Below are 23,225 nucleotides of genomic sequence, written 5' to 3' on the forward strand. Positions count from 1 at the left end.
CTGAGATCGAATCCAGACTCTTCCACCAACTGTATGAACTTGGGCAAGTTACTTAACCTCTCTTTGTCTCAGGTTTTGTCTCTGTCAAATGGAGATACTAAAGTAACTATTGGAGAGGTAGGATTTTGTGATAAATGATAATACACATAGTAATCACTCAATAAATGTTGGCTATTAATATACTTGAGTCTGGAGCTCACGGGAGAGATCAGAAATGGACAGATAAGCTGTACACCTGAAACTAACACAACATTGTAAATCAACTATACTATAAAAAAAATTTTTTTTAAATAGAAAAAAAAGAAAAGAAATGGACAGATAAGTCTTGGAGCCAGCCTATAGAGAGAGTGTTTGTGGCTATATTATAGGTTAGTCCACATTCCCAACACCTTACTCTTTGGCCTTTCTGTACTGACAAGGCTAAAGACTAGATACTAGATTCCCCCGGCTCCCTTGCAGTTAAAAGTAGCATAAGACACAGTTTGGGCCAATGAGGGTAAACAGAAATCTGATGAAGGGATAATGGCAGGTGGTACTCTACCCCTTCTTTCCCACCTTGAATGTGGATGTTCCGGCTGGAAACCCAGCAGCCAACTCATCCCAGTGAGGTAACCGGCAGGAATCACAGAGCCAGGAGAAGCAGAGAGGTGCCACTTCCGTGACAATGGAGCTGCCGTATCATCACCGGCAACTGCTTATCCCAGGACTGCTTGATAGGTAAGGAAATAACCCCCTATTTATTGAGACCGCTAGAGTTGGATTTATTGGCATATTATTTGCAGCTGACACAGTAATGAATGCCATGCCTTTGAAGGAGATCCCTTGGTTAGTAACGTGTAGGCAGAGAAAACAGTGTGGCCGTGATCACGGTTTGGAGTTATAGCAGAGAGGAGGAAACCCAAGGGAAAACTGAGCTATCTCCAAAAGGGAGGTAGCAGAAATCCAGGAGCGCGTGGCGAAGGAGGCTTCGGGTGGGGAGGGCTCCCCGCACAGCTCCTCCCGGCGCGGTTCCCGCGCGGCCCCGCCCCGGTCCCGCCTCCCCGGCCACACATTTACCTCCCGGGTCCCCACCGCCCACCGCCAGTGCCGCCCCAGCCCCGCCATGCCCGCCGACCTCAGCGGCACCTGGAACCTGCTCAGCAGCGACAACTTGGAGGGCTACATGCTGGCCCTAGGTAGGGCCGGGGGGCCGTGCGGGGGCCTCGGGCTCCGGCCGCGCGTCCGGCTCAGGGCGGAGGAGGCCGGGCTGGCCTGTGGGTCAGTCTCCCTGTCTCCCCTCACCCTCGTCCGTCCGTCCGTCCGTCCCCCCGTCTGCCTGAGTATCCGCCGGTTCCCCCGCTTCCCCACACCCCCGTCCATCCTCCGTCTCGCTGTCCGTCCGTCTGACCGTCGGTCTCCCACCCTCGTCCGTCTGTCAGTCCTCCAGTCGGTCTGCTGTCCCCCATCCTTCGGTCTCCCCCATCCCCTTGCCTGCCACCCGCCTGCCCATGTGCCGGTCCCTCCCGTCCTCCCTCCTGTCCGCCGTCCGCCCACCCGCTCCCCGTCCTTTCTCCCCCGTCCGCGAGTCTCTCTAAGTGTCCTTCTGTCTGTCCGCCGGTGCCCCGTGCGTCTCTACCCCGCGGCCGAGGCTCCTGTCCTATCGCGGACTTCCAAGCAGGCGGAGGCGGGGGCGCGGGTGGCATGGGCCCACCTCGCTGGGAGGCTCGGGGACACGATGGGGGTCCACCCGGGTGAGGGGGCGCCCCGGCCCGAAGCCCCTCCCGGGAGAACCTCGCTGCTCAGCCGCTTTAACGCGAGGCTCCGGGGATTCCGCGAGTCCAGTGGCGGTCCCGGGGAGGTCCCGGCCGGCAGCACCGGCATCACCTGGAGCTGGTCCGGGACGCGGATTCGCGGGCCCCAGAGGACCTTCCCCAGCTGGTCTCCGGCCGCGCCCGCGCCCCCACGTGACTCTGGTGCCCGGTGGAGTTCGGGAGCTACGTCTGAAATCTTTACTTTTCTGGCTTCTCCTAACCTCGAGGTCTTGAGGGGGGTCAAGAAACCCAGAGCCCTTCGAGGCCACTACCCCGTCCCCCCCACCCCGGGGCCCAATTCCAGCCGGAAGGACTGTGGGTGGGCGCCTGGAGGGGTCGCTTCCACCGCCCCCTGCCCGGCTTGGGCTCCGGCGCTCTAGGCTCGGAGGGAAGGGAACGCGGGGTCCTCCAGGGTGCGTAGGGGGGCGGCGGGGCCCCCGCCAATGACCTTGCTTCCCAGAGGGCCTCAAGAGTTTATTTCCTGCTGGGACTGTAGAACGCCTCCCTTCCGTACCGATTCTTAGTTCGTCCTGCCCTTAGTTTAATTCTTCAGACTTGATGGTTCAGAGTAAGTTCACACCTACTCTGTGCCAAGCACTTTCGCCTAAATGACACCCATCAGGGGCACTATTGACAGCTGGGCCAGAGTTGCTGGGAGTCTAGGGGGCTGGGGGCTGCTCTGGCTCGCCTCCTCATTATCTGACCTGGGCCTCAGTTTCTCCATCTGTAAACTGAGCGGGGGGGGGGGGGTCCATTTTTTTTTCTTTTTTCTTTTAATTGTGCTAAAATAAATATATCATAAAATCGGCCATTTTAACCACTTTGAAACGTACGGTTCTGAGGCTCCCGTGTGTTTTTTTGTTTTTTTTTTTTTTTAAATTTATTTATTTGTTTTTATTTTTGGCTGTGTTGGGTCTTCGTTTCTGTGCGAGGGCTTTCTCCAGTTGCGGCGAGCGGGGGCCACTCTTCATCGCGGTGCGCGGGCCTCTCACTGTCGCGGCCTCTCCCGTTGCGGAGCACAGGCTCCAGACGCGCAGGCTCAGTAGTTGTGGCTCACGGGCCTAGTTGCTCCGCGGCATGTGGGATCTTCCCAGACCAGGGCTCGAACCCGTGTCCCCTGCATTGGCAGGCAGACTCTCAACCACTGCGCCACCTGGGAAGCCCTCCCGTGTGTTTTTAAGATCTCCCAGCCTATGGTAAGATTCTCCCCTCCCTTTCTCACACTAAGTAGGGAAGTCTGGAACTTCTCAAGCTAAATCTGATTCATACTGACACAAAACCTCATAGGCAAGGAAAAAGTATTTTTCCTCTACCCATTTTAGGTTCATTGGCTGGGGGCCCTGTAAATTAGACTAAAAAAGACAGAGTAGGGACTTCCCTGGTGGCCCAGTGGTTAAGAATCCGCCTGCCAATGCAGGGGACATGGGTTCGAGCCCTGGTCCGGGAAGATCCCACAAGCCGCGGAGCAGCTAAGCCCTGTGCACCACAACTACTGAGCCTGCGCTCTAGAGCCCGCATGCCACAACTACTGAAGCCCGCGTGCCACAACTACTGAAGCCCAAGTGCCTAGAGCCCGTGCTCTGCAACAAGAGAAACCACCACAATGAGAAGCATGAGCACTGCAACGAAGACCCAACGCAGCCAAAAATTAATTAATTAATTAATTAATTTTTTTAAAAAAGAGTAACAAGACACAAAGAGAAGTTTGTTAGCACATGCACGGTGAATACACACAGGAACATTCAGTGATGAGCATCTCAGAGTGGTTAGAACTTGGTTATGTGGCATCTTAGCAAAGAGTAATAATTTTGTAGAGAAGTGACAAGACAAAGAAAAGGGCTTTGACTTTCTAGGGGTGGCAAATTGTGGGAAGATAAATACATGGAGGAACTAATGGAAAATGAGAGCTAGTTAGTAAAGTTTATTATGTAAATTCTGATGCCATCTCTAGGCTGATAGGAATCTAGTGTTGTCTCCCTAACTTCTGTCCAACCTGGTACAGAGGCGGGGGGGACACATTTACACAGTTATGTCCTGCTTCTGGGGGAAGGGCAGAGAGTTTTTCTTCTATCTGCTTCCCAATCGTCTTCATTTCAAAATAGTCAGTATGACAAAGTGGCATATCTGAGGGTGGCATATTCTGCTACCCTTCACCTGAATCTCATTTCCTCTCTTTCCCATTCATAAGAAGGAATTAATGATGATTTTTCCCAAAGGCAGTAAATCCTGATAATGTTCTTATCTCCTCACCCCCAAATTAGTGGCGACATGTGACCATAAGTGCTTTCTTCCCTGGTTTCTCTGGCTAGTATCTGGCTTCTTTATGGAAGATAAAGTGCTAAAGATTGGGAGATGGCTTTGAATTTTGCCTTGCTATGCTTTCTCTTTAACCATTTCCATGGCTGGCATTTATTTATTTATTTATTTGGCTGTGTTGGGTCCGTTGCGGCATGCGGGATCTTTCGTTGTGGTGCGGGCTCTTCGTTGCAGCACACAGGCGTCTCTCTAGTTGTGGCATGCAGGTTTTCTCTCTCTAGTTGTGGCGCACAGGCTCCAGAGGGCCTGGGCTTTGTAGTTTGCAGCAGGGGGCCTCTCTAGCTGAGGCGCTCGAACTCAGTAGTTGCAGCGTGCGGGCTTACTTGCCCCGTGGCATGTGGGATCTTAGTTCACCGACCAGGGATTGACCCACGTCCCCAGCATTGGAAGGTGGATTCTTTACCACTGGACCACCAGGGAAGGCCCTCCATGGCTTTTAGAGCAAATTTCTTAGAGAAGAAAACAGGGAATGGAGTCAGAGTCAACATTTCAAGTGTGCAAAGACATCTTTTGTTAAGCCTGTCACGTACCGCAAAGCAGCCTTCTGAGTGTTGTAATTAGTGTTTTTCAAATGTGTATTCATGGAATCCTTCACCTGTCCCCAGTACTGTCCTGCTTTTCTTTACGCTCTGCTATGACCCCTTGTTTGATACTTTCTTTTTCGTGGTTTCAGTAGAAGCTTATCAATTATCTGCCACTGTATTAGATCCTAGAGGCCAACAGAGGCTATTTATTTACATTAGCTATATTCATTTATCATCCAACCCACTTCACAAAGGATTAAGCCGTGGAATATTGAGTCAATATCCTGCATCACTACTCCTTTTTTTACATTTGGTTCAGGTTCCAGAAAGATACTAGATCCAGACAACAAATGAACTCTTATTTGCAGTCTGTTTCCCAAAAGACATATAAGTGTGCTAAGGATGCTGGAGTAGAGGCTAGTTAGTATAACAGAGCATCAAACTGGAAACCCAGATAACTAGCCGCCGATTGTTGGTAATAGAATCAAAGTCATATAACCTCCGAGTTCATTTAGATTCCTCATCTGTTAGAGGTGGTTGGATCAGATTTGATATTCTAAAGAGTGTCTAAAATACAAACCAAGGGATCTCTTAGTGTTACCTGAAAACTGGGTTCGCCTCTTGGTGGGTGACCAAGCCAAAGATCAGGAGAAGAAAGGGTTTATTATTTCTTGCAGCAAGTAAGGACAACACTGCGGATCTTTCCCAAAGCAGTGTCTCCCTGAATAGCAAAATTGGTGAAGTTTTAAGCTAAGGGTATATGCATATTCATGAAGGGGTTTGAGCAGAGGAGAATTCAGCATAGAATTGGGCAGAGTCCAAGCTTTAGTTGATTCACCTCAGGAGGGTCAACACCATCATTCCATCCTCCACCTGGGTGGGGGCCTTAGTTCCTGTGGAACTAAGACTGTATCAGATTGTTCTGTATATTCCTTGAGGAGGAATTGTTACCAAACTCAGGTTCAGCTTCTCCTGCTCAAAAGCCAATACTAAAGAGGCAACTGTTGGTAGAAAGGGAAGTTGCTTTAATCAGAAAAGCTGGCAATCTGGGGAGAACGTGGACTCATGTCCCAAAACCAACTCCAAAGATTATGCTCAGCCATGAAAGTTTTTAAAGGGAAAAAGGGGAAAAAAAATCTCAGTTAATTATTAAGGTAGGAGGTCAGATTCTTCATCATTTTTCCATTGCTTGCAAACCTGCTGACTTCTCCTGATCTTCCTTTGGATGCTATTTTGCCTGTGTGGTCTGCCTGTAAATTTGCTCAGGGAGTTGCTGGGGGTAGAAAACTAGTCATTCTTTACTTAATTCTTCATTCCTACTTCTTTTAATCTAGGGAAAGAATCAACAGGTTAGGCAAGGCATTGTGAACATTTAGTAGAGCATAAGTCAGGAGTTAGGTTAAATGTTACCTAGTGATCTCATTGTCATAATTAAGGTTTAAGGGGAACAGAAATAGGCAAGCAGGAAAGGGACAAAATAGCTGCTTACAGAAGTAGGACTCTGTTTTATTGCTGAGCTATTTTTTCTTGACTGCTTTTCCTTTGTTCCTGAATTACTAAGACCTGCTCAAGGGCACTCAATATGGCCAGGTTTAGATCACAAAAAGTCTAGGCCATGGGACTTCCCTGGCGGTCCAGTGATTAAGACTCTGTGCTTCCAATGCAGGGGGCGTGGGTTCAATCCCTGGGGAACTAAGACCCCACATACCACATGGCATGGCCAAAAACTAAAATAAAATAAAATAAAAATAAAAATAAAAGGCAACACCAAAAAAATTTTTTAAAAAAATAAATAATAAAAATAAAAATGGCAAGGCTAAAAATGGTTTCTCTTATGTCAAGAAAGCCATGCCTGGTTCTCTTTCTCTGGGGGACCCCCTAACCTATCTGCTTACATTAGCATTTTATACAATAGCTGAAATCAGCCTGAAACCTATTGCCAGTTGCCAAAAACCTGGGAAGAAAATGATTTGGCACACATGGCTATTTGTGTGGCAAACACTCTCTTCTGCCTTCCACGTGTAAAAACATAGACTCCAGGGTCAATGCATTTTTCCTGGGCAAAATAGGAGCTCAGATCCAGATGATTGTAGGGTCTTGTTACTCAAGGACCAGCAGAACTCCTTAGAATGCAGACACTTGTGCCTCATCCCAGATCCTGGATCTATGGAATCAGAATCTGCATTCAACCAGATTCTTAGGTGATTCTGAAACTGAGTAGAATCCTGTGGGGCCCTCATGGGTACAAATCCTTTCTGTGTCCCTCCTTTCTTATTTGTAGGAAGTAGGCTTCATTCAGTTTCCTTGACCTTCCCTGAGTTCCAAAGATCAGATTCAAGTTGCTTATCAGGGAAAGGAGGGAACGCAGAAACAAAGGAGGAGCAGTCAAGAAACAATAGTGTAGCCTTGGGGCAGGGTCCTTGTTCCTCCTCAAGAAACATACATAACAATACCTTTGAGTTCTTATGCAGGAACTAAGGTCTCCACCCAGGTGGAGGATGGTAACTTCAGACTGAGCACAAGATTCCTAGAACACCACCCTGAAAGTCTGCGCACTGTGGAAGATAGCAAAGACTCTGACCCCCTCCCCAAATGATTCTCCCTTTAAAAATGTTTATGGTTGGTTTTTTTTTTTATAAATTTATTTACTTATTTTTGGCTGCACTTGGTCTTCCTTGCTGCACACGGGCTTTCTCTAGTTGGGCTTTCTCTAGTTGCGGCGAGCAGGGGCTACTCTTCTTTGTGGTGTGCAGTCTTCCCATTGCGGTGGCTTCTATTGTTGCGGAGCACGGGCTCTAGGCACGCAGGCTTCAGTGGTTGTGACATGCGGGCTCAGTAGTTGTCGCTCACAACCTCTAGAGTGCAAGTTCACTCTAGTTGTGAGTAGTTGTGGTGCACGGGCTTAGTTGCTCTGCGGCATGTGGGATCTTCCTGGACCAGGGCTCGAACCCGTGTCCCCTGCATTGGCAGGCAGATTCTTAACCACTGCGCCACGAGGGAAGTCCCCCAGCATCTCTTTTGAGGGGGAAAATTACTCCTTTCTGACTAGGGCTGATCCTGCAACTCCCCAACATGGCTCTGATACTGCTCTTTCCTAGCTTCTGCCAAATTGCAGGGAGAAGAAAGGCAATTTGTCCTTTGGACATCGAAGAAAGTTTGCTTGGGTTCTAAAGTCTGGAGGAGCTAGCTCTGGATCTGGGAGTTCTTGGTGGACCCCACAATAGCAAAGGAAGACCCAAGGTGTGAAGCTCTAGGCAGGAAAGAACGCTGTGCTAATGCCTGCAAGGGCTTGACCGGTCTTGTCTGGACTCCCCTTTAATCTCATGAACATGAGAAGGCAGGGATGTTACCAGCTTGTCCAAGGTCACCACATAAACTGGATTTAAAACCAGTATCTCTTGGCTCCAAGACCCACATTGCCTCAAGATTAGAAGTGGCTTTGGGATGAAGGGTTAATGTGAACAGATGAAGTTTAGAAAAGTATATGTTGTGTTGGCCTCTTTGAGATCCTGCCCTAAAATGTGTATGCTCACACACATCCTTGTAATAGGATGTGCATCGTTTAGATCGTCTCTTCCGCCTGCTGGAATGTCTTATTTCCTACTTAAAAATCTAATGGTGGGGCTTCCCTGGTGGCGCAGTGGTTGAGAGTCTGCCTGCCAATGCAGGGGAAACGGGTTCGAGCCCTGGTCTGGGAAGATCCCACATGCCGCGGAGCAACTGGGCCCGTGAGCCACAATTACTGAGCCTGCGCGTCTGGAGCCTGTGCTCCGCAACAAGAGAGGCCGCGATAGTGAGAGGCCCGCGCACCGCGATGAAGAGTGGCCCCCACTTGCCACAACTAGAGAAAGCCCTTGCACAGAAACGAAGACCCAACACAGCCATAAATAAATAAGTAAAATTAAAAAAAAAAAAAAAAATCTAATGGTGTGGGGCTTCCCTGGTGGCGCAGTGGTTGAGAATCTGCCTGCCAATGCAGGGGACACGGGTTCGAGCCCTGGTCTGGGAAGATCCCACATGCCGCGGAGCTACTAGGCCCGTGAGCCACAACTACTGAGCCTGCGCGTCTGGAGCCTGTGCTCCGCAACGAGAGGCCGCGACAGTGAGAGGCCCGCGCACCGTGATGAAGAGTGGCCCCTGCTTGCGGCAACTAGAGAAATCCCTCGCACAGAAACGAAGACCCAACACAGCCAATAAATAAATACATAAAATAAATTTAAAAAAAAAATCTAATGGTGTGGAAAAGCATGGTTTGACCTAGACAAAAGCCTTATGGGCACTAAAGCCATTTGGCCACTGAGGTCATGGTAAGTGTAGACCTGGCAGAAAATGACCAGAACTTAAGCTAATTTAAATTTTGATCTTTAAAAAGGCCAGCCTTGCAACTGCAAATCTGTTAAGTGACAATCTTACAGTGTGGTAGTGAAACCGAGTGGGGCCTGCGCACGGAGGCCTTCTTTTGTCCACCATTTCTTCTTCTTTTTAAAAAATATTTATTTATTTATTTGGCTGTGTCGGGTCTTAGTTGCGGCATGCAGGATCTTTTGTTGCGGCACAGGCTTCTCTAGTGGCGGTGTGCGGGCTCCTCTCTAGTTGTGGTGCGTGGGCTTAGATGCCCCACAGCATGTGGGATCTTATTTCCCCAACCAGGAATCAAACCTGAGTCCCCTGCATTGGAAGGCAGATTCTTAACCACTGGACCACCAGGGAAGTCCCTGTCCACCGGTTTTTTAAATTAATTAATTTATTTATTTATTTATTTTTGGCTGTGTTGGGTCTTCGCTGCTACGCGTGGGCTTTCTCTAGTTGCAGCGAGCAGGGGCTACTCTTCATTGTGGTGCGCGGGCTTCTCATTGCGGTGCTTCTCTTGCGGAGCATGGGCTCTAGGGCGGGTGGGCTTCAGTAGTTGTGTCTCGCGGGCTCTAGAGCACAGGCTCAGTAGCTGTGGCGCATGCTCTTAACTAAGAGCTCCGTGGCCTGTGGGATCTTCCTGGGTCAGGGCTCGAACCCGTGTCCCCTGCGTTGGCAGGAGGAGTCCACTGTGCCACCAGCGAAGTCCGTGTCCACCATTTCTTGTAGGCAAGACTCCAGCCTCCATGACCTTCCCTGAGTTCCAAAGCACAGATTCAAAAAGTTGCTAGTCAAGGGAGGAGCAGCCAAGAAACCACCTGAGGCGAGATTACAGGGACCAGAGAAGCTCGTTAAGATGAGGAGACGACCACCTGAGATGAGGTTAAGCAAGTACAAGCCCTGCTCACACCCTAATATTGTCAGAGACTTCCCCGCCTTTGAACCACTATTATAAAACCCTTCATCAAATCCTCTGGGGTTGGGACACACAGTTTTTCGAGGCCAGAGCCCGCTGTGTGCCCCTTTGCCTGGCAAAGCAATAAAGCTCTCCTGTTCTACTTCACCCAAAACTCTGTCTCCGGGATTTGATTAGGCACCGGTGCACGGAGAGGCCGAGCTTTCAGTAACAGTAGTACTAATTATAAATTTACTAGCAACAAATCATCTCACTGATGGTAAAAGCATAACTGATGTAAAGTAATTATCTAAAGTTTGGATTCTTGTTTGTTTGGGGTTTTTTTGTTTTTTTTTAATTTATTTATTTTTGGCTGTATTGGGTCTTCGTTGCTGCGCACGGGCTTTCTCTAGTTGCGGTGAGCAGGGGCTACTCTTCGTTGAGGTTCGCAGGCTTCTCATTGCAGTGGCTTCTCTTGTGGAGCATGAGCTCTAGGCGGGTGGGCTTCAGTAGTTGTGGCACGCAGGCTCAGTAGTTGTGGCTCTCGGGCTCTAGAGCGCAGGCTCAGTAGTTGGGGCGCACGGGCTTAGTTGCTCTGCGGCATGTGGGATCTTCCCGGACCAGGGCTCGAACCCGTGTCCCCTGCATTAGCAGGCGGATTCTTAACCACTGCGCCACCAGGGAAGCCCTCTTGTTTGTTTTTGTTCCACATACAGAATAAGGTTTAAGGAAAGTCAGTGATAACTATTTTAAATTTGGCTTGGTCATTTTAATAATCAGATAAATATTTTAAGGGTTTAGCCTCAATGTTTAAACATTGCTGAAAACAAGTAAAGACTGGATCATTTGCATTTCGTGCTAAAAACTTGAGCTCTAGGTTAAAAAAAACTTGAAAACAAATTTTATTGAAGTATAGTTGATTTACAATGTTGTGTTGATTTCTGCTGTAAAACAGTGATTGAGTTATATGTATGTATTCTTTTTCATATTCTTTTCCATTATGGTTTATCACAGGTTATTGAATATAGTTCCCTGTGCTATACAGTAGGACCTTGTTGTTTATCCATCCTATATATAATAGCTTGCATCTGCTAATCCCAAGCTCCCAATCCTTCCCTCCCCCACTCCACCCCTCTTGCCAGCCACAAGAGAGGTGTGAGTCTATGTCTGTGAGTCTGTTTCTGTTTCGTAGATATTTATATTTTAGATTCCACGTATAAGTGATATCATATGGTGTCTTTCTCTTTCTGACTTACTTCACTTAGTATGATAATCTCTAGGTCCATCCATGTTGCTGCAAATGGCATTATTTCATTCTAAAACATTTACACTATCATTGAGCTTAAAAATGGGTGGGGGCTTCCCTGGTGGCGCAGTGGTTGAGAATCTGCCTGACGATGGAGGGGACACGGGTTCGAGCCCTGGTCTGGGAAGATCCCACATGCCGCGGAGCAACTAGGCCCGTGAGCCACGATTACTGAGCCTGCGCGTCTGGAGCCTGTGCTCCACAACAACAGAGCCCGCGATAGTGAGAGGCCCACGCACCGCGATGAAGAGTGGCCCCCGCTCGCCGCAACTGGAGAAAGCCCTCGTGCAGAAACGAAGACCCAACACAGCCATAAATAAATAAATAAATAAAATTAAAAAAAAAAAAAAATGGGTGGGACTGGGAATTCCTTGGCAGTCCAGTGGTTAGGACTCCGTGCTGTCACTGCCCAGGTTCAATCCCTGGTCACGGAACCAGGATCCCGCAAGCCGCGTGGCAAGGCCAAAAAAAGAAAAATTTTTTAAGAAGACAAAAGAAATGGGTGGGGGCTAATGAGATGCTGAAGGACCCCTACTCAGGGCTTGGCCATGTTTTCTAGGCTGGAAATGGAAATATGAGGCGCCCGGCCCTGGGAAGCACAGCTAACCCCAAGTGGCAGTCGTGTCAGGAAAAACCGAATCTGTTAGGGAAACAAATTAAAACAAGGGTCAACTCTGGGACCAAGCTACCTGCAATGAGGTACGTAAGTCTCTGAAATGAAGATTCCTAAAACTTTATTATACATAATAGGACAATCCCTAAATAGGAGCACCATGCCCTGTGACTCATAGAGTTGTCCAGGGTGACGGGCCAGCATATAGCTGTGGCTGCCTGATCAGGTCAGATCGTGTCACCTGCTCTAAACATTCCGGTGGCTCCCATCTGACTCCATCTTGCTCTGGGTTAAAGTCCGATGGTCCTTATTGTCCCCTCGCATCTCATCTCTAGGTCCCCTCCTCCTCCTCATTCCCCCTCATTCTGCTCCGGCCACCCCAGGCTCCTGGGTGTTCCTGAGACCATCCTGCACGCCGTTCCTGGGATCCTTGTGACCTCTGTCTTACACTTCTTTCCCCCCAGATCTGCACAGCTTACAGCTCACTTCGTCATCTCCCTCAGCTCTGGCTGAAATGGCACTTGGCTTCCCTATTTAAAATAGCAACCCTGGGCTTCCCTGGTGGCGCAGTGGTTAAGAATCCGCCTGCCAATGCAGGGGACACGGGTTCAAGCCCTGGTCCGGGAAGATCCCACATGCCGCGGAGCAACTAAGCCCGTGTGCCACAACTCCTGAGACTGCACTCTAGAGCCCACGAGCCACAACTACTGAGCCCGCATGCCACAACTACTGAAGCTCGTGTGCCTATAGCCCGTGCTCCACAACGAGAGAAGCCACCGCAATGAGAAGCCCGCGCACCGCAACGAAGAGTAGCCCCCTCTCGCCACAACTAGAGAAAGCCCACGCGCAGCAACGGAGACCCAATACAGCCAAAAATATATAAATAAAATAAATAAATTAAAAAAAAAAAAAAAGCAACCCTGTTTGGGTTATTTGTATGGAAATATGTTAATATAAATGTTTCAGACATTACATGAAATTTCTAAAAATCTTATATGTTCTGGTATAATGTTATAAGTCATAATTCTAGTTATTACTTTAAAATGTATTTAAAAAAAAATAGCAACCCTGTGTCCTCAAGTCCATTCTCTACATCTGCGTCTTTATTCCTGTCCTGCCCCTAGCTGGGATGAAGTGAGAGAGTGACATGGACTTATATATACTACCAAATGTAAAATAGATAGCTAGTGGGAAGCAGCCGCATAGCACAGGGAGATCAGCTGGGTGCTTTGTGACCACCTAGAGGGGTGGGATAGGGAGAGTGGGAGGGAGACACAAGAGGGAGGTGATATGGGGATATATGTATACATATAGCTGATTCACTTTGTTATACAGCAGAAACTAACACACCATTGTAAAACAATTACACTCCAATAAAGATGTTAAAAATAAATAAATAAATAAATAAAATAAAATAGCAACCCTTACCTCTAGTACATAATGGGTTGAAAGCCACTTAATGGGAGCTGTCTATACCAAAACGCTGATCGTCTCAGCATTCCATGTTTCAGTGTGTGACTCTTTTTTAAAGCTTATTAAAGATTTCTCAATGTATAGTAGTATTTGCATGATTACAATGTTTTTTTGAGGTGCTTTTTCCCCTCTTTTTTCGTTTTAATTTTTTTCTTTTTTTTCTTGTTTTAATTTTTAAAATTAAAAAAATTTTTTTAAATTATTAATTTTTTGTTTGGCTGCACCACACAGCTTGCGGGATCTTAGTTCCCCGACCAGGGATCGAACCCAGGCTCTTGGCAGTGAAAGCGCCGAGTCCTAACCACTGAACTGCCAGGGAATTCCCTATTTGTTTTTCTTTTTTGTTAGAGGTGCTTTGTTTTGTTTTGTTTTTTTCCCAGTGTTCAGAAACTGTTCAAATGCTGTCTTAATTGGAAGTGTAAACGTATAAAGCAGAAAAAGGCAGCATCGCTGTGACTGTGGCCTGAACCCGGCCCCCTTGGCTTCCTCGTCCTCTTGTCAACCTCTGAGGGGATTCCCAGAACTGTCTCTGCCATGCCCAGCTTCAAATCCATCACCTAACACACAGCCAGCCAAATGAACTTTTCCTGAAAGCTGTTCAAGATTTTTTTTTTAATATTTATTTATTTATTTATTTTTGGCTGTGTTGGGTCTTCGTTTCTGTGCGAGGGCTTTCTCTAGTTGCGGCAAGTGGGGGCCACTCTTCATCGCGGTGCGCGGGCCTCTCACTATCACGGCCTCTCTTGTTGCGGAGCACAGGCTCCAGACGCACAGGCTCAGTAGTTGTGGCTCACGGGCCCAGTTGCTCCGCGGCATGTGGGATCTTCCCAGACCAGGGCTCGAACCCGTGTTCCCTGCATTGGCAGGCAGATTCTCAACCACTGCGCCACCAGGGAAGCCCTGTTCAAGATTTTTAATCAGCCTCTGGAAGGAGATTTGCCAGGATAGCTGACCCTGTAGATGCAATTTTGTCAGGAAACGATGCTGAAGTTGTGAAAGCAACACTGGCCATCAAATGCAATGATTTTGAGGACAGCTGCCAAATTCTTAGCTTTTGCATCTCAAGGAAATGTTGAAATGTCTTCTTTTCTTTCTAAAAAATTGTTTTTAAGATATTGACTTTGCCACTCGTAAGATAGCCAAGCTGCTGAAACCACAGAAAGTGATTGAGCAGAATGGGGATTCTTTTACCATCCACACGAACAGCAGCTTCAGGAACTACCTTGTGAAATTTAAAGTTGGAGAAGAATTTGATGAGGATAACAAAGGCCTGGATAACAGAAAATGCAAGGTAAAAATTAAAGTAATGACACAGGCTTTTAGTTTTGCAAGGTTACCTTGGCACCTTCCCTAGTAATACCTGAGGATGTTGCTAGAGCAAACCAGTATTTTCTCCCATCCCTCATGCAGAGCTTGGTCATCTGGGACAATGACAGACTCACCTGTGTGCAGAAGGGGGAAAAGAAGAACAGAGGCTGGACCCATTGGATTGAAGGGGACCAACTCCACCTGGTACTCGCCCTGTTTTGTCTTTTTTTAAATTTTATTGAAGTATAGTTGATTTACAATGTGTTAATTTCTGCTGTGCAGCAAAGTGACTCAGTTATATATATATTCTTTTTTATATTCTTTTCTATTATGGTTTATCCCAGGACATTGAGTATAGTTCCCTGTGCCATACAGTAGGACCTTGTGGTCCATCCATTCTATATGTAATAGTTTGCATCTACTAACCCCAAACTCCCAGTCCATCTCTTCCCTCCCCCTCACCCTTGGCAACCACAAGTCTGGTCTCTATGTCTGTGAGTCTGTTTGTGCTTCATAAATAGGTTAATTTGTGTCATATTTTAGATTCCATGTATGAGTGATATCATGATATTTCTTTTTCTCTGTCTGACTTACTTCACTTAGTATGATAATCTGTAGTTGCATCTGTGTTGCTGCAAATGGCATTATTTTGTTCTTTTTTATGGCTGAGTAGTATTCCATTGTGTGTGTGTGTGTGTGTGTGTGTGTGTGTGTGTGTGTGTATCATATCTTCTTTATCCATTCATCTGTCAATGGACATTTAGATTGTTTCCATGTCTTGTCTATTGTGAATAATGCTGCTATGAACATAGGGGTGCATGTATCTTTTTGAATTATAGTTTTGTCTGGGTATATGCTGAGGAGTGGAATTGCTGGATCATATGATAATTCTGTTTTTTTGTATTTATTAATTTATTATTATTATTATTTTTATACAGCAGGTTCTTATTATCCACATATCAGTGTATACATGTCAATCCCAATCTCCCAATTCATTTCACCCCACCCCCACCCCCGCTTTCCCCCCTTGGTGTCCATACGTTTGTTCTCTACATCTGTGTCTCTATTTCTGCCTTGCAAACCAGTTCAACTGTACTATTTTTCTAGATTCCCCATATATGCTTTAATATATATTTGTTTTTCTCTTTCTCACTTGCTTCACAGTCTCTAGGCCCATCCACATCTCTACAAATGACCCAATTTTGTTCCTTTTCATGGCTGAGTTATATTCCATTGTATATATGTACCACATCTCCTTTATCCATTCATCTGTTGATGGGCATTTAGGTTGATTCCATGACCTGGCTATTGTAAACAATGCTGCAGTGAACATTGGGGTGCATGTGTCTTTCTGAAGTATGGTTTTCTCTGGGTATATGCCCAGTAGTGGGATTGCTGAGTCATATGATAATTCTATTTTTAGTTTTTTTAAGGAACCTGCATACTGTTCTCCATAGTGGCTGCACCAATTGACATTCCCACCAACAGTGTAAGAGGGTCCCCTTTTCTCCACACCCTCTCCAGCATATGTTGTTTTTAGACTTTTTAATGATGGTCATTCTGACTGGTGTGAGCTGGTACCTCATTGTAGTTTTGATTTGCATTTCTCTAATAATTAGTGATGTTGAGCATCTTTTCATGTGCCTATTGGCCATTTGTATGTCTTCTTTGGAGAAATGTATATTTAGGTCTCTGCCCATTATTTTGATGGGGTTGTTTGTATTTTCTTGTTGAGTGTTCTTATTTTTGATGAGATTATTAAAGAAAATGTTAAACAGGAAACCATGACCAGCAATCCTACCATCCCAACTCACTGTTTTCAATTTGGTATCTTACCATCCAGTCTGTTAGAATATTCTGCCTTTTCATTCAATAGGAAAACATATCCCAGGTTTCTAAATAATTTCCCTACTGAATTCATCATGTAGAAATTGAATACATATAATAAATAGCAAACTGGCTGCATAATATTCCATCAGGTTCATGAACTCTCATATTAGTAAAACATTTTCTTAATTTCAATGTCCAGGAATATTTCAGGGTGTTTTCAGCTATTTCTTAAATTCACATAAACAGACCTCTTTGCATGCATGGATTTATTCCCTTGGGAAGGATTCACAGAGAGGATCAGTGTTGTCAGAGACATCATTGCCTCCTGCTACTTTGTTGCCTTACTCGCTTCCAAAAGGGTACATCAATTTCTTATGCCACCAGCACTTCAAGACCATACAAATTATAGCTCAACCTAATCAATAATTTCTAAATATAATCTAGAGGGTATAAAATTGTACATCAAGGCTTAATTATGGCTTTTAAAATGAGAATTTCTTCCTGCCATACAGGTACGTTACAATGGCTTACATTTTTTTAAAATTATTTATTTATTTATTTATTTATTTATGGCTGCATTGGGTCTTCGTTGCTGCGCGTGGGCTTTCTCTAGTTGCAGTGAGCAATTACTCTTTACTGCAGTGTGCAGGCTTCTCGTTTCAGTGGCTTCTCTTGTTGTGGAGCACGGGCTCTAGGTGCACGGGCTTCAGTAGCTGTGGCACGTGGGCTCAGCAGTTGTGGCTCGCGGGCTCTAGAGCGCAGGTTCAGTAGTTGTGGCGCACGGACTTAGTTGCTCCGCGGCATGTGGGATCTTCCCAGACCAGGGCTCGAACCCACGTCTCCTGTATTCGCAGGCGGATTCTTAACCACTGCACCACCAGGGAAGCCCTGGCTTACATTTTTTGAGTGATGATTTTGTGTGTGATTACTTAGCTAAATCCTTTGAGTGCATTTTCTCACTTAGTCTTCAAGACAATCCTGTGAAAGGGACACTATTTTTCCCATTTATAAATGAAGAGATTGAGATTTAGAAATTCCCCAAGGTTGCAGAGTAGAGATTCAAATCTAAGTCTGACAAGAATGTGTACTTTCAACTCTATGTTTTTTTAAGTCTCAACGTACATGTGAGATCTAGGTGAGATCCATGAAAACAAAATGAGACCACTCATCTTAAAGTTGGATATGGGTGGTATTTGAGAGTCTGGGGAGTCTTTGATTACAAAGACATTGAAGATATTTTGATTCTTAGATTGACAAATCTCACACTCGTCTGGAAATTAAAACAAAGTTAAGAAACTTGCCATCACAAGAATGTGACATGAAACTACAAAGAAAACACAAATTTGTTTGAGGATTCAGATTAGTTGGCTGTAAGAAGTAATGTTCAAACTGCATGTGTCCTTCTTTGGCATAGCCAAGAACTCTGCCTAAGCAGAGGACAGAAGGACCCTTGCTCTAAGGATACTCTTGGGATGATTCTTACAAGCTGTGATACAATAAAAATAGATATTTGAACAATCCCATTCACCATTGCAACAAAAAGAATAAAATATCTAGGAGTAAACCTACCTAAAGAGGTAAAAGACCTGTACTCAGAAAACTATAAGACACTGATGAAAGAAATCAAAGATGACACAAACAGATGGCGAGATATACCATGTTCTTGGATTGGAAGAGTCAATATTATGAAAATGACTATACTACCCAAAGCAATCTACAGATTCAATGCAATCCCTATCAAATTACCCGTGGCATTTTTTACAGAACTAGAACAAAAAATCTTAAAATTTGTATGGAGACACAAAACACCCCGAATAGCCAAAGCAGTCTTGAGGGAAAAAAACGGAGCTGGAGGAATCAGACTCCCTGACTTCAGACTATACTACAAATCTACAGTAATCAAGACAATAGGGTACTGGCACAAAAACAGAAATATAGATATATGGAACAGGATAGAAAGGCCAGAGATAAACCCATGCACCTATGGTCATCTAATCTATGACAAAGGAGGCAAGGATATACAATGGAGAAAAGACAGTCTCTTCAATAAGTGGTGTTGGGAAAACTGGACAGCTACATGTAAAAGAATGAAATTAGAACACTCCCTAACACCATACACAAAAATGAACTCAAAATGGATTCGAGACCTAAATGTAAGACCAGACACTGTAAAACTCTTAGCGGAAGACATAGGAAGAACACTCTTTGACATAAATCACAGCAAGATCTTTTTTGGTCCACCTCCTAGGGTAATGGAAATAAAAACAAAAATAAACAAATGGGACCTAATGAAACTTCAAAGCTTTTGCAAAGCAAAGGAAACTACAAACAAGACGAAAAGACAACCCTCAGAATGGAAGAAAATATTTGCAAATGAATCAACGGACAAAGGATTAATCTCCAAAATATATAAACAGCTCAGGCAGCTCAATATTAAAAAAACAAACAACCCAATCAGAAAATGGACAGAAGACCTAAATAGACATTTCTCCAAAGAAGACATACAGATGGCCAAGAAGCACATGAAAAGCTGCTCAACATCACTAATTATTAGAGAAATGCAAATCAAAACTGCAGTGAGGTATCACCTCACACCAGTTAGAATGGGCATCATCAGAAAATCTACAAATAACAAATGCTGGAGAGAGTGTGGAGAAAAGGGAACCCTCTTGCACTGTTGGTGGGATGTAAATTGATAACGCCACTATGGAGAACAATATGGAGGTCCCTTAAAAAACTAAAAGTAGAGCTACCATATGACCCAGCAATCCCACTACTGGGCATATACCCTGAGAAAATCATAATTCAAAAAGACACATGCACCCCAATGTTCATTGCAGCACTATTTACAATAGCCAGCTCATGGAAGCAGCCTAAATGCCCATCGACAGACGAATGGATAAAGAAGATGTGGTACGTATATGCAATGGAATATTACTCAGCCATAAAAAGGAACGAAATTGGGTCATTTGTAGAGACATGGATGGATCTAGAGACTGTCATACAGAGTGAAGTAAGTCAGAAAGAGAAAAACAAATATATGTTGTTAACGCATATATGTGGAACCTAGAAAAATGGTACAGATGAACTGGTTTGCAGGGCAGAAATTGAGACACAGATGTAGAGAACAAACATATGGACACGAAGGGGGGAAAGTGGCGGGGGTGGGGGTGATGAGCTGGGAGATTGGGATTGACATGTATACAGTAAGATGTATAAAATGGATGACTAATAAGAACCTGCTGTATAAAAAAATAAATAAGATAAAATTCAAAAATTCAAAAAAAATAGAGTATACAAAAATAAATAAATAAATAAATAAATTTGGTCTTTGTACCTGGTTCCTAAAACCCCTGGAATCTCAGAGTAATGAGGGTGTCTTCTGTGTGCTAATGAGATGACTGGTGGCTGGGGACCCTAGATAGCTTCTGGATGGGGGCTGGTCCCAAGAAAGATCAAGGCAGGATTAGGAGGCTGGAACTCTCATCGCAGCCCCTGAGCTTGGGTGATGGAAGAGCATCTGGAGATTCAGTTAATGACCAATGGCCAATGATTTAAGCTATCATGCCTGTGTAATGAAACCTCCATAAAAACCTCTACATAAGGGGGTTCAGAGAGCTTCCTGGTCGGTAAAGACATAGAAGTGCTGGAAGGGTAGCCCTCCTGGAGCTCTGCCCGCCCTGCCAAATGCCCCCCCCGCCCCACTCCCGGGGATACCTTCTCCTATGCATCTCTTCTGTTTGGCTCTTCCTGAGTTGCATCCTTTACAATAAACCTGTAAGTGCAAGTCAAGAGTGTTTTTGTGAGCCATTCTAGCAAAGTATTGAACCTGAGGAGGGGGTTGTGGGAATCCCCAATTTACAGTTGTTCGGTCGGAAGTATGGGTGGCCTGGGACTTGTGACTGATGTCTGAAATAAGGGCAATCTCATGAGACTAAGCCCTTGACCTGTGGGGTCTGCACTAGCTCTGGTCCTCAGTGTCAGAACTGAATTAAATTCTTGGCCATCCAGCAGTGGATAAGACTCCGCGCTCCCAATGCAGTGGGCGTGGGTTCGATCCCTGGTCAGGGCACTAGATCCCACATGCATGCTGCAACTAAGGAGCCCTCCTGTCGCAACTGAGGAGCCCACATGCTGCAACTAAGGAGCCCGCCTGCCGCAACTAAGACCTGGTGCAACTAAATAAATAAATATTTTTTAAAAAGAGAAAGAAAGATACAAGTAAAAGTGAAAATTTAAAAAAAGAAAAATTCTTGACCATCCAGTTTGGCGTCAGAGGGTTGGAGACATGGGATTGGAAAGGACACCACGTACCTGGTGTCAGAAGTGTTGTGACTAATAGTAATAGACCACATGCCAACTCATCTTCTTTCGTCTTCCCTTCCTCCCTGCCCCTAGGAAATGTTCTGTGAAGGCCAAGTGTGCAAACAAACGTTCCAGAGAGCTTGATCTGGATCCAACCGCAGAGTCCACATGTGGCAGTAGCTTAATGCTGAATTATATTCCAGAATAAACAGGTGTTGATCTGTCCTGGTTTCGTGGATGGGGCCTTGTGGTCGGAAAGATGTCACACATCCTGTACCAGAAGCCATTTGGATTGTGAGAAAACGTCTCAGCTTCAATAAACCTGTCCAATGATTATGACTTTTTCCTTCTAAATTTAGCATATCCTTCTTTTCAGATATATTTGGAAGCCTTCTAGGCACACCACTAACACACCAATGAACAAGTTTTAATTCCCTCCTTCCAGGTCTAGTGAGGAAAATGGAGGAAACAAACAGTCTGATCAGTGGTGAGAAGTATAGGCAGCTGTGAGAGCTCAGGAGGGGCAAACCTGACATCTGGGGATAGGCAAGTGGTGGCAGGGGTCTGCGGTATTTCTGGAGGTGCTCCTTAAGCTGGGACCTGAAGCATAGGTAAGCAGGAAGCATTCTAGGCAAAAGTTGGAGGGATATTTGAAGAACTGAAAAGATTGCTATAGCTGCAACTTAGGGTGATTTGGGTGGGGTGGGGAGGGGAGAGATGGCAGGGGAAAACTGACATGACAGTCAGGGGCCCTACCATGAAGAATCTTGAATGCTAGGGTAAAGAGGTGAGATTTTTGTCCCCAAGGTAATAGGAAGATGGTGATGGGTATTAAGCAGATATGCACAATTAGGTTGGCTCAAAGGAAGTAACTCTGAATGCAGAGGGAAGAAAGATTGTGGCTGGGGGATGCAAATCAGGAGGCAGTTTGGAAAGCCCGGTGGAAATCACAGTGTGAGGTGACATTATTCGGGATCACCTGGAGCCCAGGCCTCAAATACGGGAAAAGGACTCCTGGGACTGGAGAGAAGTAACCAATTATTAAGGAGGCAGAATCTATAGTCCAATGTGATGGATGAGATCTAGGGATGCTGGCAGGGGGAAGAATCAAGGGAGGTGCTCTCTTTTGTTTCAGGCTGCTATAGGAAGGGTGAGGCCCATCAGAAAGAAGGTAACACAAGCAGAAGAAGGAAGTGGAGTCAGAACTTCAGATTCTGAGATGCCTGTGCCGGGTGAAAGCCAGGCTGCCAGGAGACAATGGATAGATGGGTCCGGAGACACGCACAAGTTGTTGAGCATATAAACTACACATATGGATGAGACTGTCTGGGACATTATGTTTAAAGTGAGAAGAGAGAAACCCGAGGTACAAACCCCACAGCCCCAGGACCAGAGGGGCTGGAAAAACAGGGAGGCATCAGGCAAGCAAAGGAATGAAACATTCAGGCTTGAGGGAGTGTTCAGTGCTCTCTGAGATGCCCAAGTTATCCATAAGGCGAGGTGCAGGATTTTGCCATCTTGGTGAGGATGGTTTAGAAGCACATCTGGTACTGAAGCAGCATGCGAAGGGTTTTGGAACCAGCAGAGGCGAAGGGGTACAGACAGTGAGAAGCAGAAGGGACGTGGTGGTAGTTTCAGGGAGTCTTGGAGGGGAGCAACTTGACGAGATGGATGGAATTTATGGACCATAGAGTCTATGCCAGATGATAAGGCAAGTCAGGGAAGGACTCACGGCCACTGAGTACTCACCACGTGCTAGGCTGTAAGCTGGGCTTTAGGGATTCCGTGGACAACAGCAGAGGAAAGGTCTGCGCCTGTAGGAGCTTACCATCTGCTGGTGATGACAGAAATCTACAGGAAGTTAAAGTTTGAGTATCAGATATAGCTCTTGTTTTAAGTGTAGACGAAAAATGTGGCCTGCCATATCAGTAAACCAAGGATGTTGCAACCATCAAGCCAGCAGCCACTGCGGCAGCTTCCAACTTTGCACCCTGAGGGAACCCAGGATGGAGAAAAATAGGATACTGGCTTTAGATAGCTAAAGTGCATATCAAAGGAATTATTTCAATGCGCCCAGACTCTTGCATCTTCCCATACATAGAAAAGTGCTAAATTCACTAACTTGAGATGTCTGTTTTGTTTTTTAATATTTATTTTATTTATTTTATGTATTTTTATTTATTTTTTGACTGCGTTGGGTCTCAGTTGCAGCACTCGAGCTCTTCTTTGTGGCACGTGGGCTTCTCTCTAGTTGTGGTGCACCGGCTCTGGAGTGTGTGGGCTCTGTAGTTTGAGGCATGCGGGCTGAGTAGTTGCAGCGCACGGGCTTAGTTGCTCCGCAGCATGTGGGATCTTCCCGGACCAGGTCTCAAACCTGCGTCCCCTGCATTGGAAGGCGGATTCTTTACCACTGGACCACCAGGGAAGTGCCTGTTTTTTTCTTTAACAGTAATCTTTTGATGTTCTGACTACCCGGTTATTGTTGCAAAAACTCCTATATATTCCGGCTCCTGCC

General features: G+C 45.7%; 1 protein-coding gene across 1 annotated transcript; it reads left to right on the top strand.

Moving 5' to 3' along the window:
- The first annotated feature begins 1,047 nt into the window (after nucleotides 1–1,047).
- On the top strand, nucleotides 1,048–21,046 carry RBP7 (retinol binding protein 7). Its single transcript, XM_036869279.1, has 4 exons — nucleotides 1,048–1,175; nucleotides 14,380–14,558; nucleotides 14,678–14,779; nucleotides 20,804–21,046. Exons 1-4 carry the CDS (start codon nucleotides 1,103–1,105, stop codon nucleotides 20,852–20,854), a joined length of 405 nt encoding a protein of 134 aa, XP_036725174.1. The 5' UTR covers nucleotides 1,048–1,102; the 3' UTR covers nucleotides 20,855–21,046.
- Nucleotides 21,047–23,225: the final 2,179 nt, after the last annotated feature.

Source organism: Balaenoptera musculus, chromosome 1 (assembly GCF_009873245.2).
Source record: "Balaenoptera musculus isolate JJ_BM4_2016_0621 chromosome 1, mBalMus1.pri.v3, whole genome shotgun sequence".
NCBI lineage: Eukaryota > Metazoa > Chordata > Mammalia > Artiodactyla > Balaenopteridae > Balaenoptera > Balaenoptera musculus.

What these genes read in the sequence shown, in the direction of transcription:
- RBP7 (XM_036869279.1), top strand. Translation starts at nt 1,103, where the DNA reads ATGCCCGCCGACCTCAGCGGCACCTGGAACCTGCTCAGCAGCGACAAC. An exon ending in GGGCTACATGCTGGCCCTAG is followed by an intron (nt 1,176 to 14,379) that starts GTAGGGCCGGGG and finishes ATTGTTTTTAAG; the next exon opens with ATATTGACTTTGCCACTCGT. An exon ending in TGGATAACAGAAAATGCAAG is followed by an intron (nt 14,559 to 14,677) that starts GTAAAAATTAAA and finishes TCCCTCATGCAG; the next exon opens with AGCTTGGTCATCTGGGACAA.